Source organism: Cucumis melo, chromosome 11, assembly GCF_025177605.1.
Source record: "Cucumis melo cultivar AY chromosome 11, USDA_Cmelo_AY_1.0, whole genome shotgun sequence".
NCBI lineage: Eukaryota > Viridiplantae > Streptophyta > Magnoliopsida > Cucurbitales > Cucurbitaceae > Cucumis > Cucumis melo.
Genome location: NC_066867.1, coordinates 27,172,825 through 27,191,023, shown reverse-complemented (window position 1 = coordinate 27,191,023; position 18,199 = coordinate 27,172,825). Strand labels below are relative to the sequence as shown.

Sequence of the window (18,199 nt, the reverse complement as noted above, 5' to 3'; positions counted from 1 at the left end):
AGATGACCTAAAAAGAATAAATGTATATATTTGTTGCATTTTTAACTATCATGATTGATAAGAGTATGATCTCTTCATTTAAAAAAAAAAAATAAGAGATCAAATATTCAATTTATGGTATAGATACCTATCTAAGATTTAATATCTTACGAATTTTTTTTATACCTTAATTTTGTTTTGTCAAAATGTACGTAAGTTTAGACCATTATGATAGAAAAACAAAAATAATGAACTTAATCATGCATGCCTTGATGAGTTATGTTAAAAATTTTAGAAAATCAAATCTCATGTTTTGTTCCCATCTCTAAAAAATAAATTGAACTACTACTTCCTCCATTTGTAAAAGTAAAATCTCAAGTTACTCTAATATGATATCAAAGTCCATGAAACTTAATAAGCGTTAGAGAAAAAAACGACTATATTTAGATAAATGTAGTTGGTTAATTATTATTGTTCTTGTTCGTTACCTTAAAAAAATCAAACAAATAAAAACTTTTAAAAAATTGTAATTCATATCTTATTCAAATAAAGATTGGTAAGTGATTATGAAAACGAATTATGAAGAGTTCACAAAATAAAATCATATGGCTTTAACATAAATTCAATTCTACTTCGCAAACACAAAGTCATAGATATATGAACTAAGACAAAACAACTATGCACCCTCAAACACAAAAAATATGAACTCTAGACATTTTATATCAACTCAGCACTCCAAACAACTCCTAACAATCACCTCTCCTAACAAATGCTATTTTGTGTTCTCTAATTAACTAGCTATAGTCAATACTTATTGTTTCAAACCCCAATTTGTAACAATATTTACTATTTCATTCTCAAACTTAAATCATTTACAACTCAAACACATATTATTATAACTCAAATTAAAATTGTTTACACAATAAATATAAATTATTATAATCCAATTATAATAACATAGAATCATAATAACAAACTTTTTGTACCAAACGCTTCCTATATACATATACAGATATATTTATCTAAGAGTAACTTTCACATAGACAAAACCACCTATATATAATGATCTAAAATTAACTTAATAGTAAATGTATACCCTTAAAAAGTAATTAAGAAAAGATGGAGAGGAGACAAAAATTTAAAGAATTTTATTGGAAAAGAGAGTAAAAGAAATAAATGAAAATTTGGTATAGGAAACAAATATATAGATATAGATATAGATATAGATATAAATGGGTGGTAACTAAAGTAGGTGGTGGGGGGAAGGTATTAGATTAGAGAAGTAGAAGGGTTTAGGGTATAGGGAGCGGTAAGCATGGGTTTGGGCATGACCGGAGTACGGCTCTGTGTTGATTGAGCTCAACTGACCAACTTCTTTTTTCCCCGTCCTGCCCAATCAATCACTCCATGCATGCCCACCTCAACTTTATTTCTTATTGTTTTTCCATTTCAGATCATCAATTCTAGCTGCTACCCTAGGAATATAAAATATCAATTTCACTTTTTCAATAGTAACAAATGTCTTATCAACCTCAGTTATATCCCCAAAATCTCTTCCTTTTTCTACCCTACCTTATTTTCTTTATGTACCTCTACTACTACTACTACTACTGCTACTCTATCTTCTTTTGCCTTCTAAAAATTATGTTGGTTTTTTAATAGATTAATTATTGTAAATGGCAATACGATTTAACATATATACAAAACATAACAAAAAAAAAAAAAAAATTAATCTATCTTGAAAGAAATTGGTGTTCATCAGCTTAGTTTCTTAAAAAAGAAAGCAATATAATAAAAAATCCATATAGTTATATTGAGCAAGGTCTAACCTTTCTTTAACTCACAATCGATAAATTCACATTTAAGAGAGGATAATATCAAAGTCTTAGATGAACTTGGCATTGCAATGATACACAAAAATTGTATATTAGTAAATTTAAGCATTTTATGACTTGTCCCAAAAATTAGGAAAAACCTTAAGATTATGTCTTAAAACAAACAATAATAATGAAAAAATGACACGTACAAGTTTTTTGAATTGAATAATGCAACAAACATTTTTATAAGTTAGAACTTATGTCAAAATGTTAGTAGACCTATAGATATGTCTAGTGTTATTGTGTATGTAATATTGCATGGTCATAATTAACCCAACAGAGCTATACATTAACATGAAAGCTAAGACATGACATATTACAGTAAATACATTGTACGATATATGTTATTGGTTTTAATTAATTCCTCTCTTTCAATTCTACTATTGCTATTCACTATGTTGCATAATTTATCAAAATCCACATTTTTTTTTAATTTAATAAGAAATATTTATTTATATGCTATATTTTCTATTTATTTTAGGACAGACAAATAATTTTCAATGAAGTGAATATTTTATTTATTTTGCTATTTTGTCTATTTTTCTAAGTAATATTATTTATTTTCAAAAGTTAACATCTAACATTATCCATTTTAAATAGAGAAAAGCATTTTTTTTCCTCTAGGTTTTAGGTTTGATTAGTTTCCATTTGGTGTTCCCACTTATATATTTTGATTCTTAGTTTTTTAGTTTGATTATAATTTAATTCATAAATATTAAATTGTTATAATTTTACTTTTAGAATTTTATTTTATTCTAAATATCTCTCGTTTTCGAAATTCAAATTTTAACTTTAATTTTAAATTAAAAAAATTACTTTTGAACTTTTTACAATAATATTTATTAATTAATTTAAAATAATTATGAAGTGAATTTATAAGATTAATTTTAAAATAGGATTAGAAAAAGAGTAAAACTTAATCGATTATATTTTTTTCACAAAATTAATTACCAAAAAACAACACAAGAGACTATGAGTGAGAGTTTAGTTAAAAAAAATAAACATTAAAATAAGTTTCAAAATTTAGTAAAAACTAAATCTGTAATGTAGAAAAAAATATATTTTATATATGGAGAATTTTATATACAAGTTGAAACTTAAAAAAGACGATATATAAATATGATTGGAATAATAATAATAATAATAATAATAATAATAATAAAAAAGAAGAAAAAAAAGGAATAGAAGATTATAATTAGGGAATGATGAGGGAGGGAGGGGGAGTGGTAATGGTCAGAAAGAGACGACCACAGCCTGATTGACATAATGAACCGTCCAATCATCCAATTTAGTCTCATGCAAAACACACGACCCCCCACTCCTTCATTTTTTGATTAGACCATACCTCTCCTCCTATCTTACTCTTCTTACCATCTTTTTTCAATTAAAATTAATTCTCATTTACCAATCCATTTTTTTAAAACCTATAATTTTATAAATGTTATAAACCACGTCATTGTTTGTACTCAACATCGTGGTCTTTCTACTTCAAATTTGATTTATTTTGATCCATATTCTTACAAAATGTTTATTTTAGCTTTTTATATTTTTAAAATTTGACATAATCTTTTTTATTTTATTTTTAATGAATTAAAATTATCACTTTTTAGAGAAGAATATGAACTAAATTAAATAAAAGTTAGAAAGACGATGACCCAGATGACTTACAAAAGTATATAGGAGAAAATGAATGTTGTAAAAAGTAAAATAAACCCAAATGAATTAAAAGAAAAAAAAAAGCGTAGGCAGAAAAATTCAAGAGAAGTATCGAAATTTACTGTTTCTTAAAAAAAAAAAAAAAGGGGAAAGAAAGAAAGAAAAAGAAAAAGAAAAAAACCCACATTTAATCAAATTTGTGAAGAGACACGAAAGGGTAGGTTTCGTGGGGCCCATGGAATCGCATGAGTGGGCCCGGGCCCACGTAACTCGACCAGGATCATTGTCTATAGTTCAGTGGAGAGAAATTACCGTTCTGTCCAATTGATTTGAATTTCTGCCCTTGTCGTTTTCCCAGAGCCAGGCCGACCAATGTCTGTTTAAAAGAAAAATATATATATTAATCCACAGTAAAAAAAAAAAAGAACAAAAAACAAACAAGAAGAAGAAGAAGAAGAAGGAGAAAAAGATAATGTAGTCTGCGATGTCGTTTGGGTTCTCCTTCTTCCTTTCTTCTTCTTCTTCTTTTTTTTTGCAGAGTCAAAATTTTTTTACCGTGCTTTTAAGGAGTGAAAAAGAGGGCCGGCAGCCCCACAAATTTTAATGTTGAGGATCGTCGTGAAGTGGCGACAAACGGACGATTGTGATTATTCGACAGACAGAGAAGCTCCGCTGCTTAGTGTGGACCCTCTTGCATTTAATGAATTTTGATCCACCGCTTTATCCAATAAGGCGAAGTTTTCCAATTTCCACCGGGGAAAAGTAAAACAAAATAACTACTATGTTTGATGAGGTGGAATTTGAATTTAATGAGGAGTTGGCAAGACGATCTGAGTTGGCGTGTTACTATTGGTTGCAGAGGTGGAGTGATTGACAGTAGAAGGGAGGGACTGGCCGTCTTGTTCATTCCGTTGAGAAAGTAGTAGCCATATTACGAGGTGATGATGACATAATCATCTTCTAATACCTCTTTCTTTTTCCTATTTTCACACTCCTCCTCTTTCTTTCTTTCTTTCTTTCTTTCTTCTATTATTATTATTATTATTTTATATATATATATATATATATATATTAACGTTTCCATTTAAATAAACAATTGTATTCATTATTTTAATAATGAATCCAAAATCCAACTTCAATTTACACCATAATAATAAGTCATATGAGATAATGAGCATTATATTTGTTTGTATTCGAGGATCAAATTAGTTTAACATAGATAATATTAAATTGTTTTTTGAAATGTAAACTATTTTTGTTTGGTAGATACAACAAAAACAAACATAGAAGGAAAATAGTAAATACGCTAACAAAGAGTGGAAGAGGGATGTGCAGAAAAGTATTTAGTAAATGCTATAACAATTATTGAACCCTACAACAAATATAGATATTATTTATAATAGTAATATTGTTGTTAACTTTCGGTTATAACAACAAATTAAAGCCGATGTGGACTTCAATAGCCCAATTCTCCAAATTTTTACGAGTAGATGAATTTAAAGTTAATATTGTTTGTAATAGTAATATTGTTACAAAATCAGTTCAAACTACATGTAAATAAGTTTGTCCTTCAAAACTCACCAGAGTAGAAAAACTATATGATAACATTTTTAAAAAGAATAAGTAGAGAGAAATAAAGCAGTATGAGCTTAATGAAAATTTATTAAACGCCATTTCTTTGTTCTCTCAAAATTTCCCTAATCTATGCCATTAATTCTTTGTACTTGCAAAGGTAAAAATTATTCATTTAAAGGAGTGTTTAAATATATACTTATACAAGGTTTACGGTTTAAATAGATACGATCTTCATTATTTGAGCACATGGGTAAATGAAATATTATAATTATTGATCACAACTTCTTGGTGAAAGTTAGTATGACTCGATAGGTATACAAGTTTTAATGCATAAATGTAGTCATCACAAGGCACAAGTATAGCCTTAGCTTTCTCTCTATAGCTTATGTTTCAACTATTATGGGGTAAAGAATTGAAATCCAGCAATTAAAAAAATGATAAACCCAACCAAAAAGATAACTAAGTTAAGAGATAGACGACTTATCATTCCTACTTGCTAATTAGTTTTGAAGCAAAATTTCTTTAAAGAAGGAAGAGGGAGCATACACATTTGTGTTGGTCTTCATTATTGGGGTAAAAATGGTGATTGTGGATTCATATGAAATCACCAATTTAACAAGAAATTAAGAAACAGAAAACATAAAACAATAGAGAAAACTGACATAGAAATTCACATATTATTCACTAATAGTGTATTAGCTATGTCCATAGAAAAAAGAAGAACAATTTATTCTTAGTAGTGATGCTTCCAAGATTAGAGAGTATATATAGAGAATTTTTCTACGGTTCTAGGAAAAATCATATGTAATATAGATATCCCAAATAACGTAACATATATTATATTCAAAGACTTTCCAATAAATACCATGTCAAATCATCGATTGAATCAAAAGAAAAACTTAATAGATAAAGATAAATTTAATATCATATCAATAATCAAACCCAAATAACTAGAGTTGTTGGTGAATAAATGTATTTATATATATATATATATATATATATACACATATGTAATAAAATATTTGATTTGTGTAAGTTGTGTTCTGTTATTGTGTGTACTAAGTAGGGCCTGAAATCTAGAGATGAATGCCTCTCCAAAGGAAACATAGCATGACACTCCTTCATTATCACTCCCTTTTAATTTCCACTAAATTTCATTATGACTTTTTAGCCCTTTTCCCACTTTATTTTTTGTTTTTATCATCATTCTTCCTCCTTGTCCCTCTCTCCCCTTTTATCCATTGGACCATTTTTGTCAACAAATCTTTCTATATATACACACAAACACAAAACACAAAACTCTCACCTCCAAATTCCAAAAACAAACAAAAACAAAAGTTATGTCTCCATCAAGTATTACTCCTTCAAGATGGTGTCCAACACCAGAACAAGTGATGATTTTGGAAGAGATTTATAGAAATGGGCTTAAAACTCCTAATGCCACTCAAATTCAACATATTACTTCTCATCTTTCTTTCTATGGTAAAATTGAAGGCAAAAATGTTTTCTATTGGTTCCAAAATCACAAGGCTAGAGATCGCCAAAAGCTTAGGAGGAAACTCTATAAGCAGCTTCAACAACATCATTTCTTTATGAAACGACAACGTTTTGACGACGATCATGATCATCATCACTTCTTTCAATATTTCCTTCCTCACCATGATCCCCAACTACTCCCACAGCTTCCTTCTCCCTCTTCTCTTCAGGTACTTACTCTTTTCTTTGTTGACTTTATTCATATTCAAATGTTTGACTTTTAAGTTTTTTTTAGTACATTAAACTTAGGTAGAAAAATTGGAGTAATTTCAAAAGTCAAGGGAAATAATACATACTGATGACACAAGAAAGTTCTAATTGCACTCATCTTCATTGTATTCTGTTCTTTTATATATATGTATAAATTATTGAAAACTATGCAAAGATAAGTGTGGTTGGAGGTATAGAAAGTCAAAAGTATTCTTCTTATAATATTAATGTGTAAATGTTTTTTTTTTTTTTTATGGTTTTTATTACATTAATGATGCTATGTTTGCTCCCCAAGGTTATTTATGCAGTGTAATGAATTAATGAGATTTTGTTCATGCAGAGAGAGCTGGGAGAAGAGGAGGCAGCGACGGAGGTGGAGGGTGGTGGAGGGAGGAGGTGGTTGGGCGGGGATGACGGAACGACGGTGGCGGAGGAAGATGGAGAAACGACATGTGGTAATGGGAGTTTAAGGACGTTGGAGTTGTTTCCGGTGAGAGGGAGTTGGGTGAAGGAGGAAGAAGGGACGAGTGGAAACGGTGGATGGGGAAATTAATGGAAATTAAATTAAAAAAGAATAAGAAAAAAGAAAATATTCAAGGGAAAAATAGGGTAGGGTCAGGCGTAGGGTAAGTAGTAGTTAGGGTTTTAAAATTGGGTGTGTCATAATAATTGTTATTGTAAAAATTTAGAAGGAGAAAAATCTGATTTGCAGTTTCACCTTTTCCATTACTTATATTCTGCCTGCCTCAACCAATCTCTCTCTCATTAATGGTGTCTTTCTTAAATATTTTTATTATTATGAATAGTATATTATTATTTTCATTATATCAATTTACAAAACACAAATACCCCTTATTAATATTTAATAAATAGTCAAAATAATATTTGGAGAAATATATATTATTGATAAATGTGGGGGAAGAAACCCTAAAACCCTATCCTTCTACCAAAATTTTCCCCCTAATATATTTCTAGGTTAGATATCAACACAATACTTTTCTTTTATCTTTTCCAAAATGTATTTTAACTCTAAACGACAATGACCGTATTAGAAATGTGAGTAAAGATTGAACTATTGTATTAAGTCTCATAATTATATTTTCATGTGTTGATTGTTGTCTACTTTGAACATATATTAAAGGACATTTCACTCAACTAGTACTAACCTATATGTTAGTCTCGATCTCGAATAATCTCTTATTAACCAAGTCAATGACTTTTCACTATGGACTAAGTTATTTACAAAACAAGTAAATATAATCTTTTGACCAAGTCTAAACTCACAAAACACATCCGCTCCCCATAAACTACACCTAAAACAAAATAGATGATGCAAGTTCAATTTTGATTAATTAGTAGTACAAAAGAAACTTTGGTTATTTGATTTTTCAGTCTGAAAAGGAAAGATCCTAACATATATATGTGTGCGAAGTGAGTTGTGAATAAAAATTTAAGAAGTGAGTGAATGACATTCGAGAAAAGTGATAAAATGAAGGGTGTAGAAACAAACAGCAGCAACAAAGTGCTGCTTAGCTAATGGGAAGAAGGCTTTGGAATGACTTAGAATCTTTCAGAGAGAGCTGAGCTTAAAGTCAATATCTGCCTTTTTTTTTTGACAAATAATAATAATAATGATAATAATATCCCTTCCATACCCATTTCTATTTTCTACGATTGCCCCCCCCCCCCCCATCTGATTTGACACTTCTGACTCACACCCACACACATATCTATCTTGTGTAATGGTTGATCCGTTGAGAGTTATAATTCGTAAATTTACTTTTTTGAAATAGCTTTTCTCATCAATGTTGTTTATTTTCAAACATATCGCAAGGGGTTACGTTATTCTTTAACATATTATAAGAGTGTTGTAACCGTACGTTTGATTATAATACGTGAAATTGATAAAGTTTGGTCTTCAAACTTTAAAAAAATTGGTGTAAGAGATGGGAGCAAAAACATGTAGAAAGTTGAGTATGCGAAATTGAAATTTCTAAGAAGTGAAGTAGATTGTTTGGATCGAATCACAATAAAATTTCTAATATTATTCTATTATTCTTATATTTAATTTTATGATTAATTTCTATTATATTAAATTGATTTTACAATAGTTATTACTCAAATTGTTTGCTCACATTTGTTTATTTTAGTTGGTGGTTCTTAAATTTCTATATGCGTGTTAATATGGTTTAAAGTATTATATAATTAGTAATTTCTTGTTTACTAAGTTCAATTTATTTGCATGAATATTTTTTTTTGGTTGAATTTAAATCACCTTTTAACAAAGGAAGAACATATGATATTTTATTATATATATATATATATATATATATATATATATATATATATATATATAGAATACTTATACAAATATAGATACGGACACATTTAATTTATTTTTCTTTTCTTAAGAAGAAATCCATTTTTATTGGATAGTAATTATTTATGTTTATGAAGGGGTTGTAGTACGTGAAAGAATTTGAAGTACGTTGCTAAAAGTTTTCATGGTGGTACTCAAATTGTGTAGAATCATCGCTATGTTTTCTGCATTTGATAGGTACTTCATTAAAAGCAGGGTTTCCACAAAAAAAAAACACCTACAAATTCCCAAACAAAAAACAATTAATAAATTATTGATTTCTATCTTCACTATTTAAAAATGGGTTTAATTAATAATTTAAATTAATTCTCACCTATCTTAGTACCATTGTGTTCCTCTTTCAACTTTAAGAAAACAGTTTCCCAATCCGGTCTTCCATAGCGAGCCCTTATCTGTCATAATTTAATTACGATACTATCATCAATTTAATTATAATTAACTTAAAACACTCTTCCGATAATTCCCCTGTAGTTTAATACACAATCTTCGCAAGCAGTCTTATGGTTTGATAAAAGTTTATTATAATGCTTTGAACGAAAATTATAGAGATTGAGTTACCTTTTTAACTTTCGTTCATTTGTTATCTACATTATTCTATTAATGGTTTAAAAATTCAAGACAACTAAGTATATTACCCGACTTCGAGAGATGAAATCAAATTCAGCGATTTCAGTTTGTATATTTTGCAAAATGGTGAGGAAGGCGGAGCGTGGATCTCCTTCCCTTTTGATGCTACTTAAATAGTTGTTCATTTCGATCACTCTCTCTTCCTGAGAATGGTTTAAATATATACAATAGCTATGATATATGCGTTGGAATATAATATGAAATATTTTTTTTTTTTATAATTATTTTAAAAGACAAAATTGTTAAAAATGTACTCTATTTATATTACAGTTCATTAGATTCACAAAATCTAAAATTTTACTATATTTTATAAATGTTCTCTAATACTATAAAGCGTGTTTAGTATAGTTTTTTTTCTTTAAAAGAAACATTGATAAATAAAAAGCACTTTAAAAGCTATAAAATTTGTTGTTAAGAGGCTTTTAAAAGATGAATTATTGAAAAAAAAATGGTTTCAAAGGCATCGTTTGATCATAGAAAATTAAATCTATTTCTTTACAAATTTTGGAAATGATTGATGTTTTTCTTAAATATAAAAGTTGAATTTTTAACTTACATTCAAAAATGTCTATATGCTTAATTTTAAAAAGCAAAAAAAAGCAAAGACAAAATATTACCAACAATTTGTTTTTCTATTTATCAAAATTATATATATATATAAAAAAAACAATTTTAGTTGTAACATTCCTTAATTTATTAATCTTTTTCAAATATATATATATATATATATATATATATATATATATATGCTAAAGAAATGGGTTTTTTTATAAAGCCTTTCTTTACTTTTAAGTTATTCCAAATAAACACAAAGTAACAGTGGATGAATAATTTACAACATACTCCATTATCATATTCTGCCACGTCATTCATGACCCCTTTAAACCATTCAAATGATTCTTGTGTACGTGTTATCCAATAAAAGTAAGCTTTCTTTGGAATCTTTAACGATGCATCCTTTTCATCTGACTGCAATATAAGTTTACGATTATTAAATTATTATATATTTATAATAAAAAAAATAATTATAAATATGTCATTAAACCGTAACGAACAATAAATATTATAACAAATAAAAAAAGAAATTGATATAGTATGAATCGTAATGCACACATAGTTAGAAGATAGAAGATAATTGCACTTACCTTTGTTTTGATTTGGTTTAATACATCTTTCAAGACACTAATCATTGGGGTGGCCCCTGTTCCAAAGCCTATGAGCAAGAGAATGTGGTTGGGGCTCCATATGGTCCTTTTATCAAAATCTTTGGATATTTCTCACTACATATACAAACATCAATTCATTAATTTAATTTTTATCACTAAATCTATTTCATCTCAATCAGTTAAGTTTTTAGTCAATTTTCAACACTAAAAGCAACCTTTTCTAAAAAAAAAAAAAAAACTCCATTTTTCTTTTAAATTTTTATTTAAGGGATTCTTTGCAAGGGGATATTTTTTTTAATTCACATAAGCTCTAGCATTTACTTATTTCTTTTACCAAATTCCAATTTGAATCTTCTTCCTTAATTATGTGTTTTAAGTTTTTTTTTTTAAAAAACTTAAATTTAAGGGTATTCTTGCAGGGATATTTTTTTTTAAAAAATAACAACATACCTATCACAAATATTGATTTAAACTTGTAAAAAAAAAAAAAAAAAAGAAGAAGAAGAAAAAAACATGATGAACAACAAAATGGAAAAATGAAATTCATGCTTTAAAAGTGAAGTTGGATTTAAAAAGTTGCATTAGAGAAAACAGTTTAAATATATGAGAAACAAAATGATAATTCAAAGAAAAATATTTATTAGTTTTATGTGATGAAAAAATTGTAGGTTCAAAACACCGATTCTCCCAATGTTAAAAATGCATAAACTCAAATTCAACAAACTTATAAAAATAATATTTTAAATAAATTAAATGATTACCAAACGAAATGTATTGTAATTCACTCACCTGGAATCATTTATATTTTCTTGTTTAGGTATTCCACCTATTCTTGTAATTTTTCCTCCTTCAACCGCCTGCATTTAGTATCTAAAAATGGATAAAAACCCAAAAAAGAAGGCAAAAGAAAACAAAAAACAAATACGAGATTGTTTCATTTGGTCACGAAAATTGGCATAGACATGTAAAACGTTTGGTTGATTGATATTAAGCTATTTTCAAACATTCTCTTTTTGTCTTTTTTTTTTTTCACAAGTAAGAGTTTTATTTTCTCTTTTCTCTGTCTAGCTTCCTCTAGTTTTCATTTTATATATGATTAGTTTTGAATATAGTTACCTAATTAACATTATTTTAACAAAATTAATATAATTATTGGTTTCAATAAATTAATAATAATTTATTAAAATATTTACTAACTTATTTTTTATAAGAAAACTATTACGTGTGAATGCAAATTAAAAGTATTAGTTAATTAGCTAATAACATACTAAATATATTTAATTAGTACAATAATTCATTTTTCAGCAATAATATTTCTAATAATTAAAAGTTATTTACTGACATTAATTTTAATATTATCAATTATTATGAACACGTATAGTTATTATTGGTTATTTATAATCAATTCAGTAGGAACGTGTAATTATTTTTTATAATTAATTATAATCAGTTAATGATTTATTGTGGTTAATTTTTATTACTTCATTTATTATTAACATATCATATTTTAAACAAAGATAATAAGTATTATTTCTTAGCATATTATGTTTCTATCTCATTGTTTTTTCGCTTTTTTATGTAATATATATTGTCTATTAAAATAATATAAAAATTGCTATCCTTCAGAAGTAATTAATAAAAACTAATTACAATAAAGAATTAGTGTTATATTGCCTTATTCCAACTCTTTAAGGTATATGTCCTCTAAAACACACACACACACACACACACTCTACATTAGAACTTGGGATTAATTTGGAAAATAAGTTTTAATTAATCAAGCAGAAAGTAAGTGTAAAAATATACCTTTTCAAATCTTTTTACTAACTCCTCTGTCCAATCTCCTGCATTACGTATATGAAGACTTAAATACTCATCTTTTGGTGCTGAAGTGATAGAAAATGGATGCCTGCATAATATCATTCCAAGTGAAAAAAATAAACCTGAGCCTTTTTGTATTGATATCTGTATAATTAATGCCTCTTTCTAAAAAAAATATATGAAATTTAATATTCTCGTTATGTTAGATCCAACTAGCATTTTTTATACATTATCGTGGCAGAGATGACCGTGTATATCGTGTAACCCCAACGTCATGATCAAGATTCAAAGACTATTGCGACTTTTAGCTTTATCACACTTTATTGTGCTCTTTCATCATTAATATCACACTTGAGTTGACAAAATAAGGATCACGGTAGACAAGACCATTATGTAATTAGACTATGATACACAGATCGGTTCTAATGTAAAAGCGTATAAAAAGCGTACATAATGCTAGGTTTTATACACAGAAGTGAGAATTAAGTCATTTGTACAAAATCTAAGAAAAATACTTCCAATTATTGTTCAACTCAATCAAATTAAACTTCTTCCAACTTATATCATTCCCATGGCTAAGTAATTAAAACATGAGATGTATTACCATTCACATAGTGCTATATCCTTGCAATTCACATACAGATAACTCCCACTTTCGTACTTGAATCTTTCAGGTTTTTCCAAGCGTAGTGCTACTAGATCATTTTTACTATATACTGCTGCCTGCAAAATCCGATAAAGATACATATACACGACGACAACAAAAACAACAAATAAATTAAGAGACCTCACGGTTTTAATATGATGCATTAGCTAATTCTCTTGGAACCTATTAATTCTGTGATGAAGCCTCATAGTATATAATGAACTTTCGTAGAATAAAGTTGACATTTTCTTTGTACCTTTAGTACTTTTACTTCATATATTTGTTTCTTGATTATTGTATAAATTCCCTCGCTTGTATATAGAAGGATTGGGATTGCAATGTACTTCCATGTCTGCATACAAAGAAATTAGAAAAACTTATTGTTGAGAGGCTTTACGGTTTGAAAATACGTAATGTATTGATGTACGTAAAAAATGAGCATAGTTCAATTGGTACGGTGTTGTACTATCAATTTCGAAGTTAAAGATTTGATTTTCTGATAAAAAAATGATAATATGGCATATATTATTTTCCTCGAGATTGTTATAGTAAAAAAACAGAATGAATGAAGGTAAGAGGATAAGTTCAGACCAAGAGCGATAGAACTACGTACCGTTCTGTTCAACCAGTCCGAAGCTAGCGAGTCGAAGTAGCCATGAAGAATCAGCAAGGCATAGACAAGAAAAAGCAAATGATGTGCATACCAGAAGGCATTGAAACCTTTTAAAGGGCGAAAGAATATCCTTGTAGCCCTACTACGTTTTCTAAGACAAGGAATTCCAAGTATGAAGGTGTAGGCCATTATAATGAACATGAGGATTCCAGTAACACCAGGAACACTCAAAATCAAATCAAAATAACTTGGTTTTTTGGAGTGATCAAAACTTGGCTCAATAATTCCCTTGAGCTTGTAGCTTAAAGATAATGTTGATAATAACGGGAACCCACATCCCAAATGCATAGCCATATGAATAAAAGTGGCTATGGAAATGGCTAAACCAACCATCATGTGAAAGAAAATATAATCATCAAATGGGAATATGGAGCTGAGAAATGTGGATTTAAGTGTTGTTAATGTGCGTCTACAAACAAGAAACAGAATTAAACCCATATTGAATTTCAGAGTCTCAGCTGATCCTTTTGCAATACCAATGCAATAATTCATTAGTTCATAATCAAATGGCTTCTTCTCCTTGTATTCATTGAATTTCCAAATAAACAGACTCACATTTATGGCTAACCACAGTGTTGAAAACCAGATTTGTTTTCTGTTCTGTTTGATCATTTCTAATGTTTCTCTTACAAGAGTGCAAACATCTGGCCAATGTGATACTTCTTCGTCAACTTCCCCCTTCAACACGTTGGCCTCTTTAGATTTGCTTAGCTCTTTGACTAGAAGTTCCAAGTGCTTTTTCTGTTTGAAAACATCAATTTTTTTCATTAGGTTTAAATTAATTAAATTACCCTTTTTGTCTTTTTTGTTTTAAAAAATACAATCACTCAACCTACAAGAATCAAAACTGACAAGGATTCAGCGCTTGATGATCAGACACTTCCTGACTTTCGACTCATTTATGAATCCTTGATGAATTCAAGCGTTACAGAAACAGATATATGTTAAAAGTTAGAAACTAAAGAGAAACAATCTTAAAAACGAACCAAAATGGAAGTTTTTATTGTTAATTTTCATTTTATAGTACCTCAATGGAACCATTGCCGTCTGGATCAAACTCTTTTATGATCAGAGATGCGTAGTTTTCAATTTGGTTTTCAATACTTTTCAAATTGTTGGCAGAAGCAGTCCACTTCAGTATGGTCTCAATCTCTTCCTTTGAGATCTTATTGTCATCATTCAAATCACACCTTGAAAACAAAGTAAATTATCTTTAATTCATACATCTGACACTTCCTTACTTTTACTCGATAACTTAATGGTTGTTATGTAATCAATGAGTCAAGAATATAAAAACGTAAAAAAAATATATATAGATACATGCAATTTACTACCAATATGTTAGTTATGTCCACGGGACAAAGGAAAAGTAGTTTTATTAGAGAGAATATGTTTTCTTAATACCAAAAGACACTACTAGAGTTAACAAGATCTCTATACTTGGTTGTTTGTTGTGCCAGATAACAAATTCAAGGCATTCCAACAACTATCAATATTAATCGAACAAGAATGACATATTTTAAAAGAAATGTGGAGGATTATTATTCTAACAAATAGAAATGATAACAAAATCAAACCCGCAACGGCCTATATACTAAAGCAGATAAAATCATACTATTTTGTAGATATGCGGTGATCAACATATCAAAAGTAACTTAAACCGAATTTTGGGGAGAATGCATAAGAGAACTTACAAGTCAAAGAAAATGTCAAGCCTAGTTTCCAGATCATCCTTTTTCAATTCATCCCAAAACTCTTTCAACTGTTGCCGAGTAATCCCATCCTCAAACTTGATCTTTTTTCTCTTTGACAGTACATCAAACAGTTCATAGGCAAAATCTTTAGAGCTCTCTTCAAAGCCTAAAAACACAGACAACAGAAATTCAACAATAATGAAAAATAAATGGAGATTAATCAAAGAGATAAAAGAAAGAATTTCAATTTTCACCAATGCAGGCTCCAAAATGTTCCTTGAAAAGTTTTCCATTGACCATCTGTAGGTGGAATTTTTTCTCAACATCATCCCATGATTTGAGTTTAGAACCATCCAGAAAACTCAAAAGGTTAGTTTTATTTCGATCAAATGGTGAAGAAGGCTGTTGTGTTAAATTTTCATTGGCCATTTGATCTTGGAAGATGATGATGATGAATTGAAAAGATTTAAGTGTGAGCTTAAATAACAGTTAGTTTTCTATACCAAACTTGAATTGTTTTTTAGGAATATATTGCTTACTTGCTTAGTTCTTGTTAAAGAAATTAATTATCGGAGAAGAAGGACAGCAAAAATTTAAAGAGTAATATTTTTGTATGGATAGCTGCAGCAATTAAGCAAAGCGACATTCCTTTTTCTATTTAATAAACAAGTTTCATCTCCATCTCCCCATTTGAACTTTACGGTTTCTCTATTATGGATTCTCACCACTGATTCCAGGATTAATTTTTAAGTTTTAAATCATGTATTCATGTATGGATCTTAGCAAAAAAAAAATCTATAATTTTAACTAAATTAAAATATACAAATCTTTTAAAACTTAGTGGCTTTTTTTTTTTAAAGAAAAAATCTATCCCCACTAATTACTCTATACACTTAGACTAAAGCTAATGCCAAATTGTTGCCTGGGTTGAACGTATTAATAAATTCAAATTTTCTGTTCTTAAATTGTACTACAAGATTATATCATTTTTTTTTAAAAAAAAAAAGTTGTTTATCAAATGACAAAGCAATCTAAGCTTTTATTAAAAATTGTAATTATTTTTTAAAAAATTATATTTAGAAAAATCAAAACAAGTTGGAGATATGACTGCTCACCAAACCATTTATGTCCAAAAACCAAAAATAGATATTTACTAAAGAAAACTAAAACAAATCAGAGCTAAATTAGTTTTTTTTTTCTTTAATTCTTTAACTATTCGTTAGACTAATAATTTTTTAAGTTTCATTTTGTTAAAGTTAGTTTTCAATATATATATTTCCTATAATTGAAGTTCTTACTAACCATTCATTGTGCTTTTTTCTGAGAAAGAAAGAAGACCTAAAGAAAAAGAGTGAATTGAAATTTTATTTTTTTTAAAAAATAAATAGTCAGTCAAATTTTAAAACTACAACTAAACAATGAATAGATGAATAGTATTCTTTTTTTTTTTTTTTTCTTTCTTTCTTTCATTTTGTTATAATGGGCAAATTTATTACAAGTCAACTTCAAAATTTTCTCAATAATTTAACTATTCCATTAGAAGATTTTTGGCATCCTACCTTATCTTTTTTACCATTTTGGGTAAAGATTATTTAGAAAATTTTAGTTTTATTATTTGATATTCATCCTTTTTTATTCTTTACTACAATGTTTACTATTTGCCTATCAAATTAAAATAAACTACACCCTAAACACAAATTATTTTATTTAAACTATAATAGCATAAGACTATAATAAGTCATTCATTCTTCCAAACACCTACTTAATTACAATTTGACATTTCATCTTAAATAGTAAGTTAAATAAGAAATCATGGTTTGATGAAAAAGTTGGTGGTCTAGCTTGGGAGAAACATTGTCATCTTTTTACCATTATTTCTTCACTCCCCAAATTTGAGTTGTGGACAAAAGTATTTGCTTTCTACAACCGTGGACTTAAAATGGAGAGTTTGGCTTTTCTTTTCTTTTCTTTCTTTCTGTTTTTTGGTTCAAACCCTCCACTATTCTTTGCTAGAAGAGCTCCCTTTGAGGCCTAATAACCTCATTTCCATTTAGTCAAAGTGAACTTTTTTCCTTCTTTTTTTCTAAATCATCGTAGCGGATATAGCCATGAAAATTGTTTACTTTTTGTTAGAAGATAAGGTCGATCAGAATTATTGCTGTGTCGTGACGAACCACTGCCCTGAAAGCAATTTCGGCTGACCGTGGTGCTAATCGTTATGCCGTTTGCTCCCCAAGGTTAACACAGCTTCCCTGGTACGAACGTGCACTCGTAAGTACAGGGAATAGAAACAAAAGGCTTATAAGGGCTCAGAACACAGGACGGATGAGAGGAAGAGAGGAAGAGAGGATTGAAGTAA

At 28.4% G+C, this 18,199-nt stretch overlaps 2 protein-coding genes across 2 annotated transcripts; one reads left to right on the top strand and one right to left on the bottom strand.

Moving 5' to 3' along the window:
* Window positions 1-6,386: 6,386 nt before the first annotated feature.
* LOC103501892 (WUSCHEL-related homeobox 3) lies at window positions 6,387-7,553 on the top strand. Its single transcript, XM_008465635.3, has 2 exons — window positions 6,387-6,793; window positions 7,174-7,553. Exons 1-2 carry the CDS (start codon window positions 6,428-6,430, stop codon window positions 7,384-7,386), a joined length of 579 nt encoding a protein of 192 aa, XP_008463857.2. The 5' UTR covers window positions 6,387-6,427; the 3' UTR covers window positions 7,387-7,553.
* A 5,874-nt stretch (window positions 7,554-13,427) lies between these two features.
* LOC103501968 (putative respiratory burst oxidase homolog protein H) lies at window positions 13,428-16,269 on the bottom strand. Its single transcript, XM_051079285.1, has 5 exons — window positions 16,095-16,269; window positions 15,841-16,006; window positions 15,174-15,336; window positions 14,087-14,887; window positions 13,428-13,550 (listed from the first exon to the last, which is right to left on the bottom strand). Exons 1-5 carry the CDS (start codon window positions 16,267-16,269, stop codon window positions 13,428-13,430), a joined length of 1,428 nt encoding a protein of 475 aa, XP_050935242.1.
* Window positions 16,270-18,199: the final 1,930 nt, after the last annotated feature.

Coding starts and splice junctions, on each gene's coding strand:
- LOC103501892 (XM_008465635.3), top strand. CDS start 6,428: ATGTCTCCATCAAGTATTACTCCTTCAAGATGGTGTCCAACACCAGAA. Junction 6,794..7,173: donor CTTCTCCCTCTTCTCTTCAG/GTACTTACTCTT, acceptor TTGTTCATGCAG/AGAGAGCTGGGAGAAGAGGA.
- LOC103501968 (XM_051079285.1), bottom strand. CDS start 16,269: ATGGCCAATGAAAATTTAACACAACAGCCTTCTTCACCATTTGATCGA. Junction 15,337..15,840: donor CTTGACATTTTCTTTGACTT/GTAAGTTCTCTT, acceptor TTTGTTTTCAAG/GTGTGATTTGAATGATGACA. Junction 13,551..14,086: donor CGGACTGGTTGAACAGAACG/GTACGTAGTTCT, acceptor CGGATTTTGCAG/GCAGCAGTATATAGTAAAAA.